The sequence below is a fragment of the Caretta caretta genome, chromosome 25, assembly GCF_965140235.1.
Source record: "Caretta caretta isolate rCarCar2 chromosome 25, rCarCar1.hap1, whole genome shotgun sequence".
Classification (NCBI taxonomy): domain Eukaryota; kingdom Metazoa; phylum Chordata; order Testudines; family Cheloniidae; genus Caretta; species Caretta caretta.
In genome coordinates, this window is record NC_134230.1 from 4,923,897 (window position 1) to 4,951,836 (window position 27,940).

General features: G+C 57.1%; 1 protein-coding gene across 4 annotated transcripts; it reads right to left on the bottom strand.

Annotated features, from left to right (window-relative positions):
* Window positions 1–115: 115 nt before the first annotated feature.
* MATK (megakaryocyte-associated tyrosine kinase) lies at window positions 116–27,873 on the bottom strand. Of its 4 annotated transcripts, none has more exons than XM_048831119.2 (13): window positions 27,529–27,873; window positions 13,613–13,691; window positions 12,580–12,693; window positions 11,846–11,961; window positions 10,907–11,126; window positions 9,506–9,599; window positions 9,135–9,200; window positions 8,558–8,657; window positions 3,813–3,897; window positions 3,276–3,349; window positions 2,580–2,775; window positions 1,607–1,693; window positions 116–1,183 (listed from the first exon to the last, which is right to left on the bottom strand). In XM_048831119.2, exons 2-13 carry the CDS (start codon window positions 13,619–13,621, stop codon window positions 1,001–1,003), a joined length of 1,344 nt encoding a protein of 447 aa, XP_048687076.1. In that variant the 5' UTR covers window positions 13,622–13,691; window positions 27,529–27,873; the 3' UTR covers window positions 116–1,000. The 4 variants fall into 4 exon arrangements, with proteins under 4 accessions (XP_048687076.1, XP_048687078.1, XP_074979313.1 ...); XM_048831121.2 differs by lacking the exon at window positions 27,529–27,873 and adding an exon at window positions 26,715–26,842 and having other exon boundaries at window positions 11,846–11,958; XM_075123212.1 differs by lacking the exon at window positions 27,529–27,873 and adding an exon at window positions 26,715–26,842.
* Window positions 27,874–27,940: the final 67 nt, after the last annotated feature.

Here is a 27,940-nt window from a genome sequence, read left to right on the forward strand (position 1 = left end):
TGTTACAGCAATGCCTTTAGCCATGAAGCTGCTGAGCTATTTTGGCTGAAGCCATGTTGGTGAATTTTGCCAAATCCCAGCTGGTCCTGGTGAATGACGCACACGCCAGGCTGGGGACAGTGGAACTCTCTTCATTTTGTGCTGCGGCCACATTTTCAATCACTAAAACACGAGGGAAACACTTGGAAATAAACTCCGGAGAGCTGAGTCCAGGGGCCAAGAGCTAGGGAGCAGCACTTCCTCTCCCCCACCCTTCCCTCGCCTCAGCCCCAGCCCCAGCCCCATCCCTGGGCCCTGGAGACGGCCTGGCTACGCTGAAGAAACGCTGAACCTTTCTCAGACAGGCAATGGGCCACTTGCACTGATTGAAGAGGTTAGCATGGTATGGAGACACCCAGGAGTGTCCAGGGCTCACGTGCTCGAGCACCCAGGAGGGTGCTGCTGGCTCCGCGCAATGGGACGCACTCCTCCCAGCCGTCCCTGAGCTGTGGTTTGTGGCGAGTGGACAGGGGGGCATGTGGTCACCAGACTGTGATCTATGGGGCCATCTGACCAGACTCATCCTGAACAAATCAGAAACCTGCCAGGTATGGTTCAGAACGAGCACCAGCGTACATGTACCCACGAGGCACCCAATGCCAGTCTAGTCCCAGCCAGTACACGCTCTCGGAGAGCTGTGCTTGTGGCAGGGACATGCTAAGGCTGCCAGGGTAAATACGGCCCCTTGGAACCAGTCTCTCAGCCTGGTGCAGGCACACAGAGTCGGAGGAGGAGAAGGTCAGGTCCCATCCCCATCTTTACTGCCTGGCAAGGCAGCACAGACCCAGTGCAGCAGCAGGACCAGCCCTGGCAGCTCTGTGCTGCGGCGTGTTTCCGGTCCCAGGTGTGGTGCCCTGGTGTGTCAGGCAGGGGTGACCCAGGCCAAGAACCCCCAGAAGAGGCTGCATGGAGCCTGCCAGCCCCTGCGCTGTTTCGGCCCTGGAAGCAGGAGCCCCCAGGGCTAACTGTCCCCTATGTGCTTCAGCTCCTTCTGCAGCTTCTCGGTGAGCTTCTTGAAGGAAGGCCGCTTCCCCGGCTCTATCTCCCAGCAGGTCTTCATCAGAGTGTAGAGGGAGGGTGGGCATTCCTCAGGGGCCTCCATCCGGTACCCCTTCTCCACCATCTCCGTCACTTCCTTCAGAGTCTTGTGGGGAGAGAGAGAGAGAGACCTGCTGTGAGATCCCCGGCTCCCTTTCTGCATGCATCCTGGGGCCTTTCTGCAGAGTAACGCCATGATCCACCCCATCACCACCCAGGGCAGTGCTAAATCCTGCCCACCTCTGTCTGTGTGCTCTCACTCACCCTCGAGCCCCCATCTCCCCCTGTGACACAGACACTCCTGCTGCACTGCTGCTCCCCATGATTTCCATGCCCCACGGAACAGCTGCTCTCCAGGGTGCTGGATGGACATGGGGATGGGCATGGAGGCTCCCATACTTCCCCCATGCTCAGGCGCTTGGCATTAGCAAGACCTGAGAAATCTGGTTTAACTGGAGCCTTGTGCCATCCAGGCCTTAGCCCAGGGGTGGCAGGAGTCAGCCAACCCCTCCCCATGGGGAGCACTCACCATCTTGGAGTAGGGCGCCCGGCCGTAGGAGAACACTTCCCACAGGAGGATCCCATAGCTCCAGACGTCCGACTTGGCCGAGAATTTCTGCAGGGAATGTGAGGAAGGTGACGCTGCAGCAGGCAGTCACAAAGCCACGCAGGGCTGGTGACACAGGCCAGGGATGGGGCAGGAGCTGTATCCCACCCGGTGAACGGCCTAGCCCCATTTCTGGGTGCTCCTGGGAGCGTGGCAAGGCCACGCACTGGGGGATGGGCCCTTTGCAGAGAATTGAGCATTGGCCTGCTAAACCCAGGGTTGTGAGTTCAATCCTGGAGGGGGCCATTTAGGGATCTGGGGCAAAAATTGGGGATTGGTCCTGCTTTGAGCAGGGGTTGGACTAGATGACCTCCTGAGGTCCCTTCCAACCCTGATATTCTAGGATTCTATGAATCCCCTCAGCCCTGTCTCTAGTGTAACTGGATCTGGGTCTGTAACCAGATGTGACACAGCTGGCTCCACACAGGGCTGTGCCCATGCACGTGGCTGTTGCAGGGCTCATCCCCACGGCACCCCAGTGGGGGTCGCTCTGCCAGAGGTTTGTAACTGGTTTGGCAGCTCCGCCTTGCTCCCTGTTCTCTGTGCACTAGCAATCCCAGGATGCATTGCCACGCTGGTGCCACTCTACGCATGTGTCCCTGGGCACTTCGCGCCCTGCTGAGGCGCAAAGGGACAGCGGCCTGGAATGCCGGATTCTCCCAGAATGCACTGAGACGAACCCAGCGAGGCAGCATTGGGGAAGCTCAGACACAGGGAGATGCGTGGCTGGGTTGGGAGACAGGCAGCTGCGCGGGCATGTTGCTGTACCAGGGTCAGATGCGGGCGTCACGGCCTGTGACAAATCTCACTTGGCCAAGATGATGTGAAGGGCGGGAGCCCTGTGGAAGGCTGGGCTGGGCTGGGTGGCCCTGCCAGTCCCCTCCCGCTCACTCACATTGTGTTTCAGGGCCTCCGGAGCTGTCCACTTGACTGGCAGCTTGGTGGCGTCTGTGCCTTTCGGGTCCACCTTGGCCAAGCCGAAGTCACTCACTTTGGCCACGTTCTCCTCTGAGATCAGGATGTTGCGGGCGGCAAGGTCCCTGTGCACCAACTTCTTGGACTCCAGGTAGTCCATCCCCTGGGCGACGTCCCTGCACGGCATGGGCAGCCAAAACCAAGGTGCATGGGGGGAGAAGAGATCATCCATATTCAGTGCCCACCTCCACACCTCTCAGCCACAGACGTGCACTTAGCCCCTCACTAAAGAGGACAAATGTTTGCTGCAGCCTGCCTGGGCATGCCATCTCTGCGCAGCCTGAATCAGAGCATAACCTAACCCCAGCCTCTGACCTGTGCAGGGCAGGGGACTGGGACTCAGGATTCCTGGATCCTGGTCCCAGCTCCACCACTGACTCACTGCGTGGCCCTGGGCAAATCACTTTCCCTTTGTGACGTGGGGACAATGGCTGGGGCCTGCCTCCCAAGGGGAGCGAAATGTGAAGCGCTTTAGATCCTTTAGGGGACAGAGGGGATGGAAAGGGGCCACCTGTGATGAGGGTGGCCTTAGACAAGGCTTGTCCTGACTGCAAGGACAGAATTATCCCCTGCTGGGAGCATCCAGGTCACAGTGCAGGAAAGGTGCAGGACTCACAGGGAAAACTGGATGAGCTGCTTGGGCTGGAGGACTGATCTGCCCCGTGTCCTCAGGAAGTTGACCAGGTTCCCCTGCCAGAGGAGAGAGAAACACTTATCAGAACCCAAGGGCAGCTGGAGCTGTCACCTCTTGCATTAGCCCCAAGGAATGCACGGCCAGCCCCGATGACAGGAGCCCTCTGGCCCGCCAGCCAGGCTAGCGCCGTCCGCCACCCATGCCTCCTCCCTGATCCCACCTGCAGGACTAGCTGGAAGAACGGTCTCCATGGCCCAGTCGGTCCCTGGCCTCTCAGCAGGGGTTGGGTTTGCAACGGGGCCTATTCCCTGCAAGCCGTCCTGAGACCCACCATCTTCCCAGAGAGGGAGGGTTTCCAGTCACTGCTGAACCAGGCCAGATCTGACCCTGCGGCCTAGCCGTGAATGGCTCAACAGACCAGGCCCCAGCCCGAGTGCCCGGGGGAGGGCGTCTCTGGTGGAAAGGGCTGGTCGGGGGCCCTGGTTTGCTCTGATGCAGCAGAGCCTGCGATGCTCTCACCTTGCTCATGAACTCCATGACGATGTAGAGGCCGTTGTGCAGGATCACGCCCAGCAGCAGCACCAGGTTTTTGTGATGGACCTTCCTGGAGGAGGGAATGGCCACATCAAGGGCCGGACCAGAGGGGTGGGCTCTAACTACACATGGCACCCACACTGAGAGAGCACCTGGCCTGTGAGGGAAAGGGACACAGGGAAACACCCCCCCTCCCACACACACACACATAGCCCCTGGCCTGCAAGGGAGGGGGGCCTGGGGAATACACACACACACAGAGCCCCTCCTGCGAGGGAGGTGGACACAGGGAACGCACATGTGTACACACACAAACACACACCCAGCCCCTGGCCTGCGAGGGAGGGGGACACAGGGAAACACCCCCCCCCACACACACACACACACAGCCCCTGGCCTGCAAGGGAGGGAGGCCTGGGGAATACACACACACACAGAGCCCCTCCTGCGAGGGAGGTGGACACAGGGAACGCACATGTGTACACACACAAACACACACCCAGCCCCTGGCCTGCGAGGGAGGGGGACACAGGGAAACACCCCCCACACACACACACACACAGCCCCTGGCCTGCAAGGGAGGGAGGCCTGGGGAATACACACACACACAGAGCCCCTCCTGCGAGGGAGGTGGACACAGGGAACGCACATGTGTACACACACAAACACACACCCAGCCCAGCCCCTGGCCTGCGAGGGAGGGGGACACAGGAACACATGTAACCCACACACTCCCTGAGTGTGGGGTTCTGTCCCATCCAGTGGCACAGGGACCACTTAGAGAGAGAGATAAAATGAGGCTGCTATATACCCTTCGCTAACAGCCGGGTGGCTGTCAGCTTGTGCAGTTGAGGCTCATATACTAAGCTCCAGAGGTCTCCAGTTCGATCCTGCCGACCGGGGCTGTCAGCATTACACACACAAATCAAAAGCTGAGCTGCTGGAGCCTTATTCCGCACTGCGGGCGAACTTTGCAGCTCACAGGGCCCTGGCTGCAGCCCTTGTTCTTTGTGGGGTGAGTATTTTTCAGGCTCAAGGTGTCGTTAAAGGGAACCCACACGCAGTTGTTAAGTCAGAAGACACCAGGCCCAGCAAACCTCCCAGATGTCTCTTCCTAGTTAGGGATAACCCTGTCACTGTCCTGCACACAAAGGTAGGAAAGGCGCCGCGGCATTCCCCTGACTAACTGCTGAACTCTCAACACCGGGCCAGCTGTGGGTTCTTAAAGGGCCCAGACATTCTGCCAAGCGGTGCATCTTGCAGGGGAAGCCACACAAGCTGCTAATGCTTGTGGGGGGGCCCCACTTGGGCGAAGCTGCCTGGCACTGGGGATACCTGAACCCCTTGTCCTAGCCATCAGAGCCCTCCCCAATTTACCCACCCCCATTGTTGTCGTGCAAGCTCACCTGTCTGCTCTGCCAGCATTGGGAGGGGGACACAGGCTCCATCGCCCGGCTCCCCAGCGCGCACCCTGGGCCTTCCCTCTCACAGGAGGACAAGCTGCCAGCCGAAACCTGCAAAGCCACCACTTCCCCTCCTCCAACCCACTCTGCTGTGGCCCCTGCAGGCCACCCCCCCCCCCAACTGCTCTGCTGCTCCTACCAGCTTGGCAGAGGGCACATAGCTAATCTGTAGGGAAAGACCCTGTTTGTTCTATTACCCCCCAGCCCCCACCCCCACGTGGAGAACTTGTCGGCAGGTCCCACCATAGCTCCCTGCTGCTCTCATCCCCCTGCTAGGGCTTGTCTCTTACACTCAGAGCTCTTCCTACAGTAGGGCTGCCAACTTTCTAATCACACAAAACCGAACACCCTGCCCTGCCCCTTCTCTGAGGCCCTGCTCATGCCCCGCCCCTACTCTGGGGGTCCGCCCCCCACTCACTCCATCCCTCCCCCCCCCCCCCCCGTCGCTCACTCTTCCTCACCCTCACTCACTTTCACCAGGCTAGGGCAGGGGGTTGGGCTGTGGGAGGGGATACGGGCTCTGGGCTGGGACTGGGGATGTGGGGTTTGGGGTGCAGGAAGTGGCTCTGGGCTGGGCCAGGGAGTTGGGATCCAGGGATGGTGGTGCGGTGTCCCGGAAGCACTTACCATGGCTCCGAGGAAGCAGCCGTCAGGTCCCTGCAGCCTTCAGGTGCATGGGCAGTCAGACGGCTCTGCACAGTGCCCTTGGCCTTCCCAGCCAATGAGAGCTGTGGAGCTGATACGCGGGGTGGGGGCAGCGTGCAGCACAGAGCCTCCCTGATTACCCCAGCACACAGGGGCTACAAGAACCTGGTGGCTGCTTGCGAGAGCAGCGTGGAGCCAGGGCAGGTAGGAAGCCTGCCTTAGCCCTGGGCCCCCGCTGTGCTGCTGACCGGGCTTTTAACAGCTCAGTCGGTGGTGCCGACTGGAGCCGCCAGGGTCCCTTTTCGACCCGGCATTCTGGTCGAAAACCAGACACCTGGGAACCCTAATCCTACAGTCACAGATCTTACGGCCAGAAGGAACCGTAGAGCACAGACCTGAGAGCCTCACCCAGTGAGTCCTGCATCCAGCCCACAACTTGTGGTTGAGCTAGAGTGGGTCTTCTAGAAAGACACATCCAGTCTTGATTTAAAGACTGCAGGAGGTGGAGAGTCTGCCGCATCCTTGGCAAGTTATTCCAATGCTTCGCTAACCCCACTGTGCTAAGAGGATGCCTTATTGCTAGTCTGAATTTGTCTAGCAAGCTTTCTCTTCAGGGCAGAGGCTGTCCCTCACTACATGTTTGTCCAGTGCCCTCATCGGGGGCTCTGGCTGGCTGGAGGCCACCACAGTATAATGCTAAAAAGGAGTCCGAATAATAAATGATTAATATTGAAACGGGTAGTGATCAATGGCTCCATGTCTAGTTGGCAGCTGGTGTCAAGTGGAGTGCCCCAAGGGTCGGTCCTGGGGCCGGTTTTGTTCAATATCTTCATAAATGATCTGGAGGATGGTGTGGATTGCACTCTCAGCAAATTTGCGGATGATACTAAACTGGGAGGAGTGGTAGATACGCTGGAGGGCAGGGATAGGATACAGAGGGACCTAGACAAATTGGAGGATTGGGCCAAAAGAAATCTGATGAGGTTCAATAAGGATAAGTGCAGGGTCCTGCACTTAGGACGGAAGAACCCAATGCACAGCTACAGACTAGGGACCGGTTTCAGAGTAACAGCCGTGTTAGTCTGTATTCGCAAAAAGAAAAGGAGTACTTGTGGCACTAGGGACCGAATGGCTAGACAGCAGTTCTGCAGAAAAGGACCTAGGGGTGACAGTGGACGAGAAGCTGGATATGAGTCAGCAGTGTGCCCTTGTTGCCAAGAAGGCCAATGGCATTTTGGGATGTATAAGTAGGGGCATAGCGAGCAGATCGAGGGACGTGATCGTCCCCCTCTATTCGACATTGGTGAGGCCTCATCTGGACTACTGTGTCCAGTTTTGGGCCCCACACTACAAGAAGGATGTGGAAAAATTGGAAAGAGTCCAGCGGAGGGCAACAAAAATGTTTAGGGGACTGGAACACATGACTTATGAGGAGAGGCTGAGGGAACTGGGATTGTTTAGTCTGCAGAAGAGAAGAATGAGGGGGGATTTGATAGCTGCTTTCAACTACCTGAAAGGGGGTTCCAAAGAGGATGCATCTAGACTGTTCTCAGTGGTAGCTGATGACAGAACGAGGAGTAATGGTCTCAAGTTGCAGTGGGGGAGGTTTAGGTTGGATATTAGGAAAAACTTTTTCACTAGGAGGGTGGTGAAACACTGGAATGTGTTACCTAGGGAGGTGGTGGAATCTCCTTCCTTAGATATTTTTAAGGTCAGGCTTGACAAAGCCCTGGCTGGGATGATTTAGTTGGGGATTGGTCCTGCTTTGAGCAGGGGGTTGGACTAGTTGACCTCCTGAGATCCCTTCCAACCCTGATATTCTATGATTCTATGATTAGTAATTATTACTGAGGTTCATTATGAAAACACACAATCTCTCTCACAAACACACACAGCTCCCAGTCTCACAGAGGAACGCCAGCTCTTCACTAGGCATGTTTGCTGGCCTAGCTACACCCTTGTGCTAGCCCAGTGGTTCTCAACCAGGGGTACACATACCCCTGGGGGTACACAGAGGTCTTCCAGGAGGCAGTGTCAACTCATCTAGATCAGTGTTTCTCAACCTGAGCATCAGGACCCACAGCGGGTCACAGGACAGCTTTAGGGGGGTTGCAAGTGAAGGCAAGCGTTAGGGCTTGGCCAACAGGGCAGTTGCCTGGGGCCTCACATCACAGGGGGCCCTATGAAGCTAAGTTACATGCTTCAGCCCTGGGAGGTGGGGGGCTCTGGCCTCAGGCTCCGGAAAGGGGTACAGTAGTCTGGGAATGTTGAGAGCCATGGTGCTAGACCAGCAAAGCGCACCTAGTGCAGATGCCACTCACGCTGGCCAAACCACGCTTTCACCAGCGTAGCTTATTCCAGTCCCCGGTTAGATAAGCTCTCCTGGTACAGCGGCTTAGCCCAGGGGCTCAGAGATCACACCCTGAGCAACACGGCTTTACCAGCACAAGTCTGTCCTGTCGGCCTGTTCTCCGTCTCCCGCACACACGCTCCAGCAAAATCCCTGCATGCTCAGTCATCCCCTGCAGGCTGCCCGTGCCCCTGCTCCCTGCCCGCGGGGGAATCCTGCAGACCTCTGGGGGCAGGGTAGGGAGCGCCTGCCCAGCCTCCTGGCTCACTTACGTCATGGCAGCGGTCTCAGCGAGAAAGGCCTGGGCGGTGACGTCGCACCTGATGTTCTTCACGGCCACTTTCTGCCCCAGGTACTCTGCCTGCAGGACGGCTGTGGGGTGGGGAGAGAGGGTGGTCAGGTGCCAAGAGGGCGGCCCCACCCCGGCAAGGGGGAAACAGAAGCAGGGTCTGGGGCAGGGAGGGCCCATCCACATCTGGAAGAGGTGAAGGGAAAGAGGTTGGGGTGTGACTCCAAGGGCGAGTCCAGCCTGGGAGTGAGCCGGGGGTGGGTGGGGGGGGCATCATGGGGTGGCTCCTAGGGGCCTGGTTTGCACGTCCCCGTGACAACTATCTGCCCCGTCCATCCCAGCCGCGAGGCCAAGGCCGAGCAGACCCTCCCTGCTTTGCCACCCATGGCTCCCACAGGGCATGCTGATGGGAGCAAGGGGGTGTGCCTGGCACTGCCCGGCTGGCCCCTCTCTGGACTCAGCCTCCAGCCTGCTCCCCAGAGCTCTTTCCATGCACTGGTGGGCAGGGCCTCATGCCATCTCAGGATCCACCCACTCCCTGGACCGACCCGAGCGCTCACCTCCAAATTCTCCTTCCCCAATCTTGTCTCCCAGTTTGAGGTGCTGCAGTTTCAGTAACCAGCCGGCTGCATGGGAGAGGAGACTGGCTGGTTACAAGTCGCAGGGCTGGGTCTTCCCCCCAAGTGTCGAGCCTGACCCCCATTGAGCTGCCGAAGCCCCTCCGTGAGTTGAGTGCGAGTTTCATACCCCATAAGCTCCACTCAGCTCAGCCCTGGCAATAGGATTCCTTGGCCCGAGCTCCCAGCTCTGTCACTCGAGAACGTTGGACCCTGGGGATTTTACCTTCCCCCCCAAAGTCCGGCCACTTGCCCTAGTGTCCCCATCCCCTTTCATCCCCCACCCCTGCAGTTTGCAGACAGATTCTTCATACCCTTGGCCAGCTCCTCCTCAGCAGACTTCATCCCGGGCTTTGGTTTCGGTTTTACCAGCTTGGTACAGATGGCTCCCTGGTCGTTCATATAGTGCTGCAGACAGACAGACAGAGTTACTTAGGCTCACAGCTGCTGCCCAGTAAGCCCGCTGCACCCTACATCACAGAGCCCGGGTGCAGCCCTACCCAGGGTGCTTCTGCCACTGGGAGCAGCTGCTGAGACCTGCCAGATTGAGCAGGACTGGCAGCCCAGCGGGTCCCACACCACCCTAGCATTGTGCCACCCTCCCCACTCTGCAATGAAGCTGGAGGGCTTCTTGTGACGGTGTCGGAGGAGAGGGAGTCTGGGCTGCTCCCTCCCATTTCCTGCAGGGGGCGCTGTTGAGACTCTGTGTGCGTGTGTGCACTCGCAGCAGACCCCAGTGATGGTGAAAGGGAGCAGGGACAAGCTCATCACAAAGTGACCGTGAGGGGGTTCTCTAACAGCCAGGACAGCTCCTCTCCTAGCCCCCCATCCCCACCCCTGGGAATGCGCTGCCACCCTCTCAGCCCCAGAAGCAATTGCCAAGTCCCTACCAAGTTCTCGAACCCAGAGCAGGAAGAATGGCCTGGCCAACAGGGCCTTGGCCAGGGGTGCAGGAGACCGGGGTTTGATTCCTGGCTCAGCCACTGGTGCGCTTGGGCAAGTCACTGAATCTGCCCTGTGCCCATCTATCAATGGAGATATGCCCCCTGCCACCTGGTAAGACTGGGCATAGGCAATGGGAACCTCTCCCCCTCTGAGCTCCATCTCCTGGGAGGGCTCAGGATTGGCACAAGGGGCTCCTGAGGGATATTTCCAGCTCTTGGAGGGAGTTAGGACTCCTGGGTTCTATTCCCAGCTCTGTGGCTGAGTCACTGTGCAACCAGAAGTAGGGCAGTTCCCTGTCTCTGTGCCTCAGTTTCTCTGCCTGTTAGGTGAGGATAAAAATACGTCCCTGATTCCCAGGGCAGGGTTTATTCCCCAAATTTGGGAGTCAGCAGCGCTGGGCTGGGAGGCGATGCAGAAGGCCAGAGGGTGATTATTAGAAATAGCTGACTCCACTTCCTTCCGCAGGGTTTCAGCAGCAGCTCTATATTTAGATCATGCGGTTTTAGCCGCTGCTTTATGCGAGTGGATCACTCAGGGCTGACAGAGCCGTACTGCTCGGGAACAGAGAAGATGGGGAGGGGCAGCCGCCTGTCTATCCAGCCACCTTCCTGTCTAGGTTCTTATGCAGCCCAGGAGCCCGGGTGCTGTTGGGCCCGATGCTTTTGCTCTGGTTCATTTTTTTGCCTAGTGGAGCCCCCTGTTGACTCCAGGGAGCTGTGCCTGCCCAGTTGCCACGGGGGGCTGGGACCCTGGGTAGGTGTCCTGCTGACCTCAATCATGTCAATGAGGTTGTAGAAGCAGACAGAGGCGTCGATGCTCAGACAGTTCTCCTGGTAGATGACGCGGTAGTGGATGACCTCCTTGCCGAAGCTGACGCACAGCACGTAGTCCCCGGGGTGCCGGATGGACTCCCGCACCAGGAAGAGCCCGTCCTCAGGGGGCTGGAGTGCCTGCACGGCCTCCACGCCAGAGATCTTCCCGTGGAACCAGCTGGGGGGCAAGGAGGAGAGGAACCATGCTGCACACACTTGGGAACCGGCCCCAGCTCCACACAGCTCTCCCCACATGAGCAGTATGGTGGAGATCCCCCGCCCCTCCTGAGTTCCCTCCCATCCCAGGGAGTGTGTGGAGGGGGCGTGGGGTGAGCTGCTCCTGCACTACATCCAGCCAACCTCCCTGCCCCCCCTCCGAGTGCCACACTGGAGACCAGCAGCCCCGGAGAAGGTCACTGCCCAGCTGGCCCCTCTCCTAGCCAGAGCAGGGCCAACCCCTGCTCACTCCAGTCTGGTTGGGGGGCACTCCAGGGGAGGGCCACATAGCCAGACATCCAGCCTGTGGCTAGATCCGATCCTTGATACTTTAGGGGAAGGGCAAAAAGCACCCACAAAGCACCTGGCCAACCCCTCACAGCTGACTATAGAGCAGGGAATATCCCCTTCCTGACCCCTGCAGTGACCAGCACGTGGCCTGAAGCCTGAGATTCGAGCTACCCCTGCGTCAGCCAATAGAGCTGTAAAATAACCTGGTCTCCCCCCTTCCTAGACGTGACCTGAGCCATGGCAAGGCCCGCGGCCCGGGCATGACGTTAACTCCCAGGTGCTCAAACCAGCTGATCCCAGCCAGAAGTGGGACAGAAATCGGTCTCCTTCACAACGCAAGCACACCCCATGCCACAATGCTGGCACCTTCAAGCGCTCGGCTGTACTCACGGCATCAGGCTGAGCTTGGGGTCAACGCGGATGGCTTCGCGCTCCCGCACTGAGCTGGCCGAGAGCAGCCCCTCCTCGCCGGTGTCGTTGTGTTTCGCTTGGTACCAGCCTTTCTGCTGAAGGGGAACATGGTGGGATCTCGATGCCATTGGCACTTTGTGGGGAGGGGTCTTACTTCTCGGGGGAAGGGGCCAACTCCACGAGCCCACCCCCAGCTCTCCTTGCCCCACGACTCCCTCCACTGGCAGGTTCTCATTGCTGCTGTGATGGGGTGGGGGGGACAAGGTGGGAAGGGAGCGGGGGGGGGAGGGGCGAGGTCAGGTGGGGGTGGGACGGTGGGGAGAGACAAGGTGGGATCCTGCCATCCTAGGGTAAATCAGAGTCTGACCCTCCTGGCTCTATGGCCCACGCTCCATGGCGTATGTTACAGCAGCTCCTCGGGGCCCAGGCGGCTGGGGGCCTGCTTGTGCCAGGCTCTGCACACACGGCTAAGGAAAGGGGGTCCCTGCCCCGCAGAGCCCCCTAGAGGGAGGCTGGGGGCTTTGCCCCATTGCCAGGAGAATGTGGGCAAGCAGCCGCTGCCCCTTCTGCGGGTCCCCTTCCCAGCGGTTTGCCCTCGGGAGCAGCCCCTCCCCAAGTGCTCGTGCCCTGCGGCCTGGCCCTCTGGGCTGGTGTCCCGGCTCTGGCGCCCTGTGCACAGCGTTCCTCGCAGGCCTCCATGCCGCCCGGCTCACCTCACAGACCTCGACGATGGTGAGGATGTCGCCCTTGCGGAAGGCGAGCTCGCGGGCTTTGGGCTTGGTGTGGTCGTGCTTGGCGATGCACTGCGTCCCCGGCAACCAACGTTTCTGTGGCAACAGGGGGTAGCATGAGGGCAGCCGGCAACAAGCCAGGGCTCCCCTTTCCTCCCCCAGCAGCTAGACACGAAACTGTCACCCCTCCAGGTCTGTGTAAGGGACACGCGCTAAGGACTGGCTGAACCCCTGCAGGACTGCAAGGGTGAGACGGTCACCGCCATGCTGTGAATTTGGGGTACTCCCCACCTGAGCTGCAAGGGGTATGGGATGCTCCACAGCTGATCAATGGCCAAGCTGGTATGACACAATGCCAGGCATTGCCAGGCAAACAGGTGCCAACTAGGCAATGGCAGAGGGGCGTGCGGGTGCTGTAGGTTAGCTAGGAAGACAAGCAGTGTCATGCCAGATGGAATCATCTCCCCCAGTGCCAGCTGCTGCAGGAGAAGGGGTGCGTAGCCCCATTAAGGGACAAGGAGCCAATTATCTGCCCATGGTGGAAGGTTCTTCCTTGCTGGCACCAGGCAGGTAGCGGCTGGTTTATGCCTGGGAGCTCGAGGGAATAAATCAGATCCTGGCACTGGGAATTTCATAAAGGAGGGGTGGAGGGGTTTAGCTACCCATGCATTTGGAGATGGTCCCAGGATACAGCCCAGCCCAAGGGCAGTGAGTGGGTGAAGGAGAGGAGGGGAGACCTGCGAGTGCCTGGGGGGAGGAAGTTAGCGGGATTTCACTTTAGGGTGTCACATTCAGTGACCCCTTCTTGACCATTGGGGCCTGCACAATCTGCCCCCCTCTGAGGCTGTGTTCCCCAGGCTGCGGTACCCTCACGCTGCCCATTTGCATGGGCTCATGCACCCTACAGGCACCCGGGTCTGAAAATCAGCCCTCCAGGAAAGTGAAAGTCAGCCACGCTTCGGGTTTTTGTGCTGCCAGGAGCCTTGCGAGGGCTGGAGCAGCCTGCACCACTTACTGTTGACATGCTGCCTGGCTCATCAGCACATCCACAGCTGCACTGGGGAGTCCTGTCTCTGAGGAAATGCAGCAATCACCTGGGAGAAGGAAACAGCCATTGGTCTCCGGGCTGCAGAGAAGGAAGGACCGCAGGGCCAACACTGCCTCCACTCTGTTGGGGTTTTCTTGTTTAAAGAGAAACTGTCAAGCAAACATTAGAACAGCTGCTGCACTCCACCCCAGAAGCTGCTGGGTGCTGTGGGGTAAAGTGATTCCCACTATATGTTGTGCAGTTGTGAAGAGCTTTGGGATCTTTCGAGGTGTCGACGTGAGCGATTACATATCACTCATTATTAGAAAGGCGTTTTCCCCTCTCAGCACCACAACTGCTTGTGAATATGAGTCTGAATGGGTGTGTTCTCACCTGGCGGGTCTGAGCTGAAGGTGTTTATGGTGACAACCGTGAGCCAGCGTCTGACCCAACGCCAGGTGATCTAGGCAAGGTTGTAGCAAGAAGCTGATAGTGTCACAAATGGTCACATGGTCTAACATGAGCCTGGTGAACTGTCCAGCCTCCCCAAGATGGCAGCCCGGCTTTGCACATAGAAACAATAGAAGGGCGGGATTCTCAGGTGCTCGGCTCTGGCCCATCTCTGCTCCCACTGAAGGCACTGGGTGGGCGGGTACTCCCTGAGGCCAGCTGGGAGCACTTGGGAGAAGCCCTCCCACCCCCCAAGCTGTCTTGCCCAAGGCCATCCAGCAAGTCAGTGGCAGAACCAGGACTTCTGACGCCTTGGTCCCTCTGCTGTCCCCACTAGATCACATGCTTTCCTACAGCCTGGACTAGAAGTGACGAGCCAGGACTCCCCTGCCCTGCTCTAACCACTAGGTCCTAGAGTTTAAGGGCAGAAGGGATCCCCAGACCATCCAGCCTGACTTCCTGGAGATCACAAGCCCCCACTCCCACCCAGCCCCCGCATACTGACCCAACAACCGACATGAGACCACGGTATTATGGCTCACAGGAGACTAAACCTCGCCGTGCCACAGGCAGAGAACAGGACGGGCCAAGGGGCCCCAGTGCCCAAGGCCCCGCAATGGCAGGGAAATGAGTAAGTGAGAGATACCCAGAGAACCCTGGCAAGTGACCCGCACCCCCACACTGAAGAGGCGGGCGAACCCCGCCCCCCCCACGCCCCCGGGTCACCACCAGCCTGACCTGGGGCAAAATTCCTCCCTGACCCACAGTGAGCGATGCGTCAGTCCCTGGGCATGGGAGCAAGGGCCAGCCAGCCAAGCACCTAGCTAGAGAGAACATCCAGTGTCACCTCAGAGCCCTGGCCCTCCCTGTCCAGTGACCCAACCCAGCCCTGGCCCTCCCCATCCAGTGCCATCTCAGAGCCCTGGTCCTCCCCATCCAATGCCCCAGCCCAGCCCTGGCCCTCCCCATCCAGTGCCATCTCAGAGCCCTGGACCTCCTGTGCAGTGCCACTTCAGAGCCCTGGCCCTCCCCATCCAGTGATCCAGCCCAGCCCTGGCCCTCCCCATCCAGTGCCACCTCAGAGCCTTGGTCCTTCCCATCCAGTGACCCAGCCCAGCCCTGGCCCTCCCCATCCAGTGCCACCTCAGAGCCCTGGACCTCCCTGTCCAGTGCCACCTCAGAGCCCTGGCCCTCCCCATCCAGTGACCCAGCCCAGCCCTGGCCCTCCCCATCCAGTGCCACCTCAGAGCCTTGGTCCTTCCCATCCAGTGACCCAGCCCAGCCCTGGCCCTCCCCATCCAGTGCCACCTCAGAGCCCTGGACCTCCCTGTCCAGTGCCACCTCAGAGCCCTGGCCCTCCCCATCCAGTGACCCAGCCCAGCCCTGGCCCTCCCCATCCAGTGCCACCTCAGAGCCTTGGTCCTTCCCATCCAGTGACCCAGCCCAGCCCTGGCCCTCCCCATCCAGTGCCACCTCAGAGCCCTGGACCTCCCTGTCCAGTGCCACCTCAGAGCCCTGGACCTCCCCGTCCAGTGACCCAGCCCAGCCCTGGCCCTCCCTGAGGCTTCAGAGGAAGGAGATAAAAAATCCCACCGACAGCTCAGCATGCACTGTATGCGGGTGTATGCGGGGGTGGGGATCACTGCAGGTGGCCGGCTGAAACCCTGTCGCATGGACTTTTAGGAACTTAAGAAGAAAAACAAAAATGGCCCCACAGCTGTTGGCCCTGGCCCCAGCTGGGCTCACACACTCTTCTTCCCTTTTCTCCTTTCTGGGCAGGTCAGTTCTGTGCATGGGAGGAGGGTGTGGAGCCCCCTGCACATCTCTTACGCTTCCCCTTCCCAGGTCAGACCAAGCCAAGGAACGTTTTCCTGGAAACAGAATGAGCAATATTTTTTCCTTTCAAGAAACCCTTTCCTTCTGTAACTGGCCGCAGGCACCCAGGGCTTTGCTGAGAGCTGTCAGCAGTGCGGCCACAGAGGGACCTACGGGTCTGTCTACACAGCAATTAGGCACCCGCGACTGGCTCATGCCAGCCAACTCAGGCTTGTGGGGTTTGGGCTGAGGGGCCATTTCACTGCTCTGGGCTCAGCCTGGAGCCCGGGCTCTAGGACCCTGAGAGATGGGAAGCCCCAGAGTGGAAAATGTGGTTTCACAGCAACTTTTTTAAGGTCAGGCTTGACAAAGCCCTGGCTGGGATGATTTAGTTGGGGATTGGTCCTGCTCTGGGCAGGGGCTGGACTAGATACCTCCTGAGGTCTCTTCCAACCCTGATAGTCTATGATTCTAACTTTCTGCTTCACACCCCTGAAGCTACAAATACACCTTCTCTACACATACTGGTCGCCTCGCTCCAGAGCCAGGGGCACAAGCACTTAGGCTGCCTGGCAGTGGCAGATTTAGAGTTAGTGGGGCCCTGGGCTCGGCTTCATTTTTGGGGTCCTCCCTCAGGACCAAGCCCCCCCAGATGTTCTGGTTTAACTTGGATTTAAACTTGGAGAGTGGTCAGTTTGGATGAGCTATTACCAGCAGGAGAGTGAGTTTGTGTGTGTATGGGGGTGGGGGTGTGTGTGAGAAAACCTGGATTTGTGCTGGAAATGGCCCACCTTGATTATCATGCACATTGTAGGGAGAGTGGTCACTTTGGATGAGCTATTACCAGCAGGATAGTGAGTTTGTGTGTGTGGTTTTTGGGAGGGGGGTGAGGGGGTGAGAGAACCTGGATTTGTGCAGGAAATGGCCCAACTTGATTATCATGCACATTGTGTAAAGAGTTGTCACTTTGGATGGGCTATCACCAGCAGGAGAGTGAATTTGTGTGGGGGGGTGGAGGGTGAGAAAACCTGGATTTGTGCTGGAAATGGCCCAACCTGATGATCACTTTAGATAAGCTATTACCAGCAGGACAGTGGGGTGGGAGGAGGTATTGTTTCATATTCTCTGTGTGTATATAAAGTCTGCTGCAGTTTCCACGGTATGCATCCGATGAAGTGAGCTGTAGCTCAGGAAAGCTCATGCTCAAATAAATTGGTTAGTCTCTAAGGTGCCACAAGTACTCCTTTTCTTATTGTTTATACCATTAGCCAACTATTGTAAAGTGCTTTGGATAAGAGCGCTTTATAGAAACAAACATTGGGGTGTTCGGTTTGGCCAGGAGTTAGGATGTGGAAGGAGGCTCAGGGTTGGGGTGTGGGGTCTGGGAGGGAGTCAGGGGGCAGGAGCAGGCTGGAGGTTGGGTTCGGGGTCTGGCCAGGAGTTAGAGTGTGGGAGGGGGCTCAGGGCTGGGACAGAGGGTTGGGGTGCAGAGCGCTTATCTGGGGCAACTTCTGTTTGGTGCTCAGGGCGGGGCTGGGGATGGGGGAGTGCAGGAGTCAGGGCAGGGGTGTGGGGCGGCTGGGTGAGTGCGGGGGTGCAGGAGTCAGGTAAGTCAGGGGGCTGAGGGTGCGTGAAGGGGCTGCAGGAGTCAGGCCTGGGGCTGTCGGGGGTGCAGGAGTGAGGGCAGGGGGTTAGGGGGGTGGGCCAGGTATGTGGGGGTCACCCCAGCCCCCTGCCCTGAACAGCTCAGGGCAGGCGGCTGGGGGGGGTGTATAGGGGGCGGGGCGGGGCGGGGAGAGAGCTCGGGGCTGGGACAGTGCCAGTCACGGCCGCTGGGTTACCTTACCGGGCTGGCTGATGCGTCCCTGCCCCGCCACTGCTCCTGATCGCGGCCAGAGGGAGCTGTGGTGACAGCCGCGTTTGAGAGCTGAGACCCCCTGGCCTGCGGCTCCCTTCCCCTGGCTTTTCTCCAGGGGCCGCCGGCAGCAGGGCATGCCAGAGACTGCACCCGCGCCGCCCGGCAGCCAGAGGAGCAGGGCAGCAGGCCAGGGGTGGACGGACGCCCCACCAGGGGAGCGCGCCCCCAGCCGGCCCCTCACTTGCCTGCCCCCCTGGTGCCTGCAGCAGGAGCCCCAGGAGCCCCGCTTACCAGCTAGGAGAGCGCACCGCACGGCGCGCGTCTAGCACGGCTCTTAAATGGCTCCCTCCCTTCTCTCCCCCACAGCTTCTGCCCCCGCAGAGGTCCCCCCGCAGGGCGTGCTGGACGGTGCTGGGCTGCCCGACCCTGGAGCCCCATGCCAGGGCACTGTGTGTTTCATTGTAAATCCTCCTTCGCTGCCTGGCTGCCAACAAGTGAAGTCTAAAGAGAGCCAGATCTGACCCCACAGAATGCTGCAAAGCTGGCAACCCAGCTCCCAAGGTGATGGCCGTGGGATCGGGGCCGTCGGTACAGAGTGTTTGCCAGGAATCTGTGTGATCAACACCAGCCAGGTACAAACTCCCCCACTGGGAATGCACCTTAGAACCAGCAAGGGGATTATGGTAGACTCTGCCATCTGCTTTAGGGGGACAAGTAAGTATTGTTTCCATTTTGCAGATGGGAAAATTGAGGCACAGTGGGGCAGGGGAATGACTTGTCTAGTGTTGGAGGCGCTGTCACTGGCTGAGCTGGGACAGAACTGAGGAGAAGCTGTGCTCAGACTGCTGACCACTCCGCTGGGCCCCGTCTTCCCCTCACAGCAGGGCCCGATGCACTCACCTCACTCTCCACTGGCAAGACGCTATTGCACTCAGAATACTTTGTGTCACTATGACCCCTTCTGTAGGGAAAATCTGAAGGCACCTTCCGGAAGGAGGGCAGCACGCATAATCCCTGTCTGGCAGTGTCCTGTGGCCAGGCAGGAGCAGAGATGGGAATAGAACCCAGGACTCCTGACTCCCAGTTCTGAGATGTCATAAGAACGGCCATGATGGGCCAGACCAATGGGCCAGCTAACCCCGTACGTGGGCTCTCACAGCAGCCAGTGCCAGCTGCTTCTGGGGGAGTGAACGGAACAGGCAATTTCAAGTGATCCATCCCGTCATCCAGCCAGAGGCTATGGACACCCAGAACAAGGGGTTGCGTCCCTGACCTAAGTGGCTAATAGCCATTGACGGACTTATCTCCAGGAGCTTTCTAATTCTTTTTTAAACCGAGTTACATCTTTGGCCTTCACAACATCCCCTGGCGACAAGTTCTACAGGTTGACTGTGCACTGAGTAACCCAGCACCTTCCCAGATGTGTCTTAAACCTGCTGCCCGTTCATTTCATTGGGGGGCCCCTGGTTCTTGTGGGATGGGCAGGGGTAAATAACTCTTCTTTCTGCCCCTCGCCATTCTGTCACACTCTCCAGTCAGCAGGAGAGAGGGCGCCGCAGTGCACTGGGCTGAGGCCACTGGCCTTTCACCACTGTAGGCCACAGTTAAATCCTGCCTTAGAGAGTACAGCAGTGCCATGAGTCCAGTGCTCTTGAGTCTCATATTTCCTCCACAGCAGCTTTCCCTCTTTTAAAGGCAAGACAGCTTTGTGGCTAAGGTACTAAGTAGGATTCAGGAGCTCTGGGGTCAAATCCTGGCTCTGCCACAAATGCCCTCTTTGACCTTGGGAAAGTCACTTACCCCCTGATTTCTCATCTATGCAATGGCGATAATTGTCTATTTAGACTGTAACTTCAGGGGGGCTGGGGCTGTCTCTTAATAAGCAAATATGTGATGTCTAACAATGCCACATTGATCTTGGCTGGGGCATCTGAATGCTGTGGAAATATAAATAATACTTTGGGGTACTAATTTGGAGGCTGAGTCTCTATTGCAGTTTCCCTCGGTCCCTTTCCAAAGCTCTCCTAGTCATTTCAGTGGAGCTAAACACTATGGACCAATTTCTAGCTCGTCATCTGTTGGCAGCACACAGACGCACCATCGGGGGCACTTGGCAGTGCCAGCAGGGAAGGCTGGAGCATCACCTGGTCTGCTGCTGTGCAAAGTTACCGTAATGACCAAGAGAGCAGCAGAGAAAGGCAATAATTGCCCTGATTTAATCCCGGCAGGCCAGATGAGGCTGATTAAAGGAGATAGTCTGGGGCCAATCAGAGCAGCCTAGAAACAGAGAAAAGCAGCTGGGGAGGTTGAGTGGGGGCAGAGTTTAAACACTGGAAGCTTCAAGCACCTGGACTTGAAAGCAGGGACACAGCTGGAGTTTGCTGGTCTTGTTCTTGTGCCTTGGAGGGTTCTGGTAGGTGGCCTCTCCCAGCTTTTTGGGGCAAACAACACCAGAGCCTCTCTCACAAGAGAGAGAAAAACTCCTGGGATTTTTGCTTGGATGCAAGCCAGATTCATGGCTGATCGGGCCAGTGGAGAGCCCTGGGTCTGAGAGCAGGTCAGGCAGAGCTGTGACTGAAGCTGCTGTAACCAGCTGCCCTTGCTGGGCCCATGTCCCAGGCAGCTGGATGCACCATTTGTCTGAACACTCACACACCCATACTATGGTTTTGGTAGGTCATTTCTTTTTAAATGGGATCATCCAGGCTCAGCGTGAGGCACAAAATGAGCTAAGATCCTGCTGCCCAAAGAAGAGGAAATCGCTACTGGGCAAGAGGCGTCACCCTGCCACAGAACTACAATATGGAGAAAATGAGTCAGGACTTGACGCCAGCTGTTTCTCTGAACCCGGGCAGTGGGGGGAAGTCAGCGTGGGTGGTGCTGGCACCCTCCTTCTGCTTCGTCTGAGATCAGCCTGACCCCACAGGCTGTTCCTCTCAGCCCGGAAAATCTAGATGTGACCATTGTGATCCTATGACCTCCTGTATAACACAGACCAGAGAATGGCCGCTGGTGCGTCCAGTATCCAGCCCATATCTTGTAGTTGAGCTGGACTGTATCTTTTAGAAAAACACATCCAGTTTTGATTTTAAGACTCCACCACATACCCTGGCAAGTTGTTCCAATGGTTAATCAGCCTCACTGTTAAAAGTTTGCACCTTATTTCTAACCTGAATTTGTCTAGCTTCATCTTCCAGCCACTGTATCTGCCTACAGAAATATCCTGTTTGTAAACCCAGAGTAACTCCCTTGACTTTCATGGAGTTATTCCTGATTTATTCTACCATAAGCAGGGCTGGATTAAGGTACTAGGCCAGCACCTATGGCTCCAGCTCCAGGAGTCATGTGATTAAATCACAATGTCAGCTTTAAACAAGTAAGTTTCTAGCCCTCAGAGCAGTGAAGAAAAGATTTAAAAGGTTTACACTCAGGCCATGATGTAGGGATGTCTGCTGAGAGCCTGAGACCATCACTCCAAGAGGGAGGAACTGCCTCTTGCATTTCAATGGGCTGTTAACTCCAGCACCCCCTGGCTCTGGAGAGCACTGCCAACCCCACCCTGGCAGTGGACCATCTGCAGCAGCAGGACAGGAGTGCAATAGGCCCAGCCCCCCACCAAAGCAGAGAAATATCCACAATCATGAAATTTTAAAAAATAATATATTGGAAGTTCTTGCCCTTCACCTTCTGGTTTCTGAGACTTTTACTTGCACTCGCTTCATGGTTTCAAGCTTTTCTCCACAGCCATAAGAGCTAGGAACTTACTTTTTTTGAAAAAAGAAAGCTGAGATTCCCATATATTCACATGACTCCAGCATCTGGGGCTTTAAGAATAACACCAACTATTGTGAGACTTGAGTTAGCCATGGGTGCCAGGAACACTGGGTTTGTGCCCTGCTTATCTCTGTCTGCCCTGTAAAGAAGGGCTGAAAGCTTTTCAAGTTAGAAATTCACAGCCATTTTTTTTCAAGAAGACTCGATGGATGACTAGAGAACTGACAGACTCCAAAGAAGCAAAATGGCCTGACGGACTGAGGGGGAAAGTGATTTTTGTTCACCCTTTTTGTTTCTGTTAGCGCTGATTGAACTCGAATGCCTGAGATTCAGTGCTTCCCACGACCATTCTAATGATGGACTGAGAATGTGCTCCATTTCCTCCTGGAGTTCTCCAAAGAGACCTCCAGCACAGACCTCCAGACAGTTCTGATATTGCTAAACTCTCTCTCTCTCTCTGTCTCTTTTGGATCTGCTATATAAAGAAGCAAAAAGGGCAGGGTGGGGAACACTATCCTAATGTCGTCTCCCTTTGCGGGTCACCTATGAAAAGCCCCTGGGCGTGTACAAACCCAAACCAGCACTGCACATCTGGAAGGGGGGGCAGCAGCTGCATCAGCAATTCTGCGCAGGACACAGCAATGAGGCCCTGCTTTCCCCCACTGGATTAATACACTGGCACCTTAAGGTGACAAACCCACCCTTTCTCGGTTCCAGGAGGCCAGGCTATGGGACTCCTGCAGCGACCCTCCCCGCATCTGAGCTGCATGGGGGTAGGGAATAAAAATAGCAGCATTTCATCAGCTGAGCAAGCTGGAGGTCTTTTTTAGTTTGTTTAAAGACATGTTCCTGCAGAAGAGGTGATAGCAGCCCATCCTCTTCCTCTTCTGGGGGGTGAGTCACAGTGGTTTCTGGGCATCACAAGGGGCAGAACAGAGTGGGTTTTCTTTGTAATCTCAAGTATTGGAATCTTTATTGCACCAGACCCTACTAGCACTTCCTTGCTGCCTGCTATAAAATGAGAAGCAAGAGGAAGAGATAACTGCAGATGTTTCAAGGCTAAAAATACGCACCAGGTGGCGATTTGTTCATTTCAGAGACAACATTTGACCAAGAAACAGTGTGGTCGTCTTTGGTGCTACCGTCCGTTCCTTAGTAATTTTAGTGCCTTTAAGTTCCTGTGAAAAGCGCCAGGTGGGTGGAGGTGGAGAGGGAATCCCCGTTCCTCCCCAGAACCAGGACAGCATGAACAACAGCAGGGCCAGCTTCTCCCTGCTCCACCAATCTACCCGAGCCTGGGAGAGGGACCAGCCGCAGTGGGAAAGCAGCGCCTTGTGTTCAACCACATGAACTAAAAAGAAAAGGAGGACTTGTGGCACCTTAGAGACTAACCAATTTATTTGAGCATAAGCTTTCGTAAGCATAAGCTTATGCTCAAATAAATTGGTTAGTCTCTAAGGTGCCACAAGTCCTTTTCTTTTTGCGAATACAGACTAACAGGGCTGTTACTCTGAAACCTCACATTAACTAACAAGACCTGAGACACATGGGTCACACTCGTGCCAGGACAAAAGTGCATCTTTAACCCATGTGAGCTCTTGGGTGCTAAAGTATGAGTGAAGACTAGGCAGCTGTAATTGAAACACGCTAGCTGGTCAAGGTAAATCTGAGACAGGAGCCCAGGTTTTATCTTGATCAGCTCACACAGCCTGAAACCATCATCTGCCTTGTTCTTACTAGCATTTTAACAAGCGTTAAAATACACCATTTCCCCGAGTCCAGAGCAGGCCTGTAACTGTAACTGACCAGCAGCCGCAGAGCCAACTATGCAGGGCTTAATTTGTAAGGAAAGAGGTGCCAGGGCTTAAGCAATTAGGTGCCAGGTGTCAAGCAATTTTTTTATATTCATAACTGACGTGGCAAGCCCTGGCACAAATTAACCACTGCAGCTATGACAGTGCCAGTCAACACTGAGCCAAGTCCTGTTTTACACCCCATTAATGGACACCTGCTCCTGCATGAAGCAATCCCTAGACTGGATGAGCCCCAGAAACAGAAGGGCGGGGAGCAGAGACAGAAAGCTCTCCGTTGGCTCTTCTGCGGAGGCTGCTAATAGCAGTGCCATGGGCAGGGGAGGATTTGGGGATGTGGCCCCTTGGGATAGCTCCAAACTTGTGTCACCTCTGCCACTGAGCCAGCAGGTGGCTGCTAATAGCCTCTGGCTGGGGCAGCGAGAGGGAGAGGGGAAAAGTTCAGTAACCCACCATTCTCAGTGGATCAACCTTCCCTCCGGCAGCATCTGCCGTAAGGTCGGAGAACTGCAGCCTGGTGGGCTAATGGGAAGGAGAGGAAATGGAAGGTTGCTTGGTACGTAGCAGAGAGCTTCACTTGAGACAGGGTCTCTGAGATCTTCATGGACAACTGTGCTTGCCAAATGCCACGGCTTCATTGGAGCCCCCGTGGCTCTCTGGCCTATAAGCCTCCCGCTGCTCCAATAGGAGCGGAGCCTGCCAAGCTGGAAACACCCATCAGCACTGCTGCAAAGAGGAGCAGGCAGCTGAGGTAACAGTCAGTGGCTGTTCCCAAAGCATCCCTGGACCCAGTCAAAGGCAGGGCAGCAGAGACCAATCCATCCAGTGCAGGGAGGCAAAGAGTGAACAAAGCATAGCCATTTGCACCCACAGCAGAGCTTAGCACATATGCTAGAGGCGCCAGCTCTGTGCGTGCTCGGGGCCGAAGCGCCCAGAGAAAAAAACTAGTGAGTGCTCGGCACCCGCCAGCCACCCGCCGATCAGCTGTTTGGTGGGCAGGAGGTTCGGGGGGGGGGGAAGCGGGGGCAGGTAGAGCCCAGGCGAGGGCAGAGCCCTGGGGGAAGGGGCAGAGTGGGGGTGGAGCACCCACCTGGACACAAGAAAGTTGGAGTCTGTGACATATGCCACTTCAGGACTGCTCCCCAATCACTCACCCCACCTCTGCCTGGCTTCCTTGTGGGTTTTCCCATCCACACTATGCCCCCCCTCCCAAGCCATATGCTCCCTAGGAGGGAAGGATGGTTGTGTGATTAAAGCACAGAGTGGGACCCAGGAGATCTGGATTCAATGCCTGGTTCTGCTACAGACACTCTGGGTGACTTGGGCATGTCACTTATGCCCAGATCCTCACAATTTCTTTCCTCTGAAGCATCTGGCACCAGCCACTAGCAGAAGACAGGATATTGGGCTAGATGGACCATTGATCTGACCCAATATGGCCGTTCTTATGTTCTTCTGATGTTCTTACATTCACAGGCCTTCAGGAGCAAGCAAGTCAATTGTTTTTTCCATTCACCTGCCCCACTAAAACTAAACCAGAGTCAGGGTCAAGGAAGGGAGCCAGTTACCACAGTCACAAGCAGAGGTGAAAGTAAGCCGGTATGGGGGACACGGCGTACCAGTAAGAAAGGGACTGCCGGTATGCAGCTGATCGTACCTGCAGGGCCACTGAGGGGGTGGGGGGCAAAAGGGGCAGCTGCCCAGGGGCCTGGCGATTTCAAAGGGCCTGGGGCTCCCAGCCGCTACCACTACCATGACAGCGGCCAGAACTCCAGGCCCTTTAAATAGCCGCCAGAGCACCAGGCGGCGCAGGCCGGGCAGCACTGAAGGGCTGGCTGCGGGAGCCCCTCCCCAGCCCCGCCCCTTCTGCCCAAGGCCCTGCCCCTTCCAGGAGCCCAGAGATGCCCCCCACACACACCTTGCCCAGGACCCCGGCCGCCCTGCAGACTAGTAAGTCCTTTAAGTTACTTTCACCCCGGTCCCAACTGATGAATGAAGACATGGCGGGAACAAAGCCTACTGAATGAGGCACACAAACCACCCGTGAGGCTCATCGCATCTATCAAACCAGTCTGTCTCATGGGACCTGCCTATTGGATCCCACTGTCCCTTCCCCCTCTTCTGTTCAGATGCTTTCCTGGGGCAGGTACGCGGAGAGCTGAGTGCTGAATGTTGCTCTGCTGAACCAGAGGCAGCAGGCAGAGAAGCCAAACAGCAGCTCTTGCTACAGCATTTAGAAAGTGCTGAAGCGTTGCACATGGGGAGCTGACAATGATGCTTTGTACTGGCTCCTAGATACCACAGGAGAGGAGCTTTATCTTAGGGATCAGTCCTGCACTGGCAGGGGGTAGCGTAGCTGGCCTTACAGGTCTCCTCCATTCCCTACTTTGAACGCTCCATGACATAGGCAGAACAGATGCTGAGCAGCGGCTGTTTTCTCCATATCAGAGCTCCTTGTGGAGCGCACGTTTGCCTACCCTGCTGGAGAAAGCTGGCTGCTGATCAGCCCTGGGAATCCAAAGTACTGAAGAACAAACTGGACGGCAAGTTTCCCCACCCAACCCAGCCAATGCATCTTGTGAGCTGGGCTTGATGCAGCCACTGCTAGGCTGAGAGAAGGGTTCACTGCCAAACTGTGGCAGTTTGATGATGCAAATGCCTGGTCTATCAAGCTCACAGAAGTCAGTGCCCAGCTTATTGGGAGGGTTAAAGTTGGTCATTTTGTTTCCCTGCCTTTCCTGAGCAGTGGGAAAGGCCTGGCAGTAAGTGTGGTTCTTTGAGATGTTTTGTTCACGTGGATCCCACAGCTGGGACTCATGCATCCCAGAAGTAGAATCCACATGCACAAATGTTTGAAGGAGAACCATCCAGATTATAACCCTGTCAGATGCTCCTCACAACCTGCAGTCACTCCCAGTCTGACCTAGGGGTAATGGGGAAATCCTTCACCAGCTCCTGAGCTGGTCCAGCCCACTTTAACCGGGTTTGATTGCTGTAGCCTGTGGAATTGAAAGTCTCTGACATACTCCATGAGATTGGGCCAAGCCTCATGATCCCACCCTCCCTTCCCACTGTCACAAGTGCTTTGGAAAACTGCCTCGGATCCAGAAGTCAGGCTGGTTTGTACTGCCTCAAGCATCAGCGCAAAGAGCAGCTCCTTCTGCAGAGCTAAAGGAACCCGGGAGCCACACGCCGAAGAGCTGGCATCTGAGCAGCTCTGCATCAAATATCGAACCGGCCACATGCCCCGACCGCGTGCCCCTCACTTACACCTACCAGCCCCTGGTACGCGCTATGTATCCCCCTGAGCGCAGCCCCTTGAATGCTGCAGGCCCGTTTGTCTTCGGCTGCCGCCCTGCAGGGGAGAAGGGAAACACCTTACCCAGCCGCAGCTGTTGCTTCAGCCAGAGCTCTGTCCTCACCTCCCTGCAGCCCCCATGCGAAGCCCCACGTTTGCTCCCAGCCACGCCCAGGCTCGAGCCCCAAGACTCTGGAGACTGAATTCCCAGTTCGAACGGCGGAGCGGGGCTTTGCCTCCGGCGCAGAGCGTCCAGCGAGAGCTGCCCTCCGCGCAACGCGCCTCCGCTTTATTTCCTCGTTTCGCTTCTGGGCTGGGCGGCGGAGGCCGAGCCCCCGAGGTCCTCGTGCCGGCTCGCCTGCGGCCAGTTCGAGCCCGAGGGGAGCCTCTCCTCGGCGGCGCTTCACCCTGGGCTGACTGGACCCCTTGCAGCACAAGTCCACATCCCGCGGGCGGCGGGCGGGTCCGGGACCACGCAGCCCTTCGGGCGCCCGGGGCGAGCTTGCGATCGGCTGGTGGAAGGAGAGTGAGTCACAAACTGCCCGGCCTTTGTGCTCCGCGGGTGACAGGGCGAGAATTGGTGCGTGGCAGGGGAGATTTCCAACGTTTTGGAAGGAAGTGTGGCCAGACCACGGGATTCTTGAGTTCCAGCCCCAGGCCCAGCGCTGGGTGACCCCTTCCAGCCCCAGCCCCAGGCCCAGCGCTGGGTGACCCCTTCCAGCCCCAGCCCCAGCCCCAGCGCTGGGTGACCCCTTCCAGCCCCAGCCCCAGCCCCAGCGCTGGGTGACCCCTTCCAGCCCCAGCCCCAGCCCCAGCCCCAGCCCCAGCGCTGGGTGACCCCTTCCATTCTTTGTGTCTCAATGTCACCATCTGTAAATGGGGTGAAATAGTGACCTACCTCTTAGGCACAGCACCAGGCACAATTAAAGACTGCGAAGTGCAGACAGACCCTTAGATGAAGCCAGCTGTGGAAGGGCAATGCATTATCCATAACCCTACAGCACTTGCAACCCCCTCTGGGCCAGGTCCCGAACTCTCTTCCCCTTTCTGTTCTCACTGGACCGTGGATGCTCCCGTTCAATGCCTGGAGCAGCCCCTGTGGATTGGCAGAACTCCACGGAAGTCAGCAGAGCTGCACCAACCCTCACCAGCTGCGCCGCTAGCCCCTGCTGCTTCCCCGTCATAGAGCAGCGAGCCGTGAGGTGGCAAAATCCCGCAGAAAGACAGACGCTTGCATGGGCTGCAATGAACTGAACATTCCCCACTCTGGCTCGAGACGTGCTCCTGTGAAAATAACTGGAAATAGATTT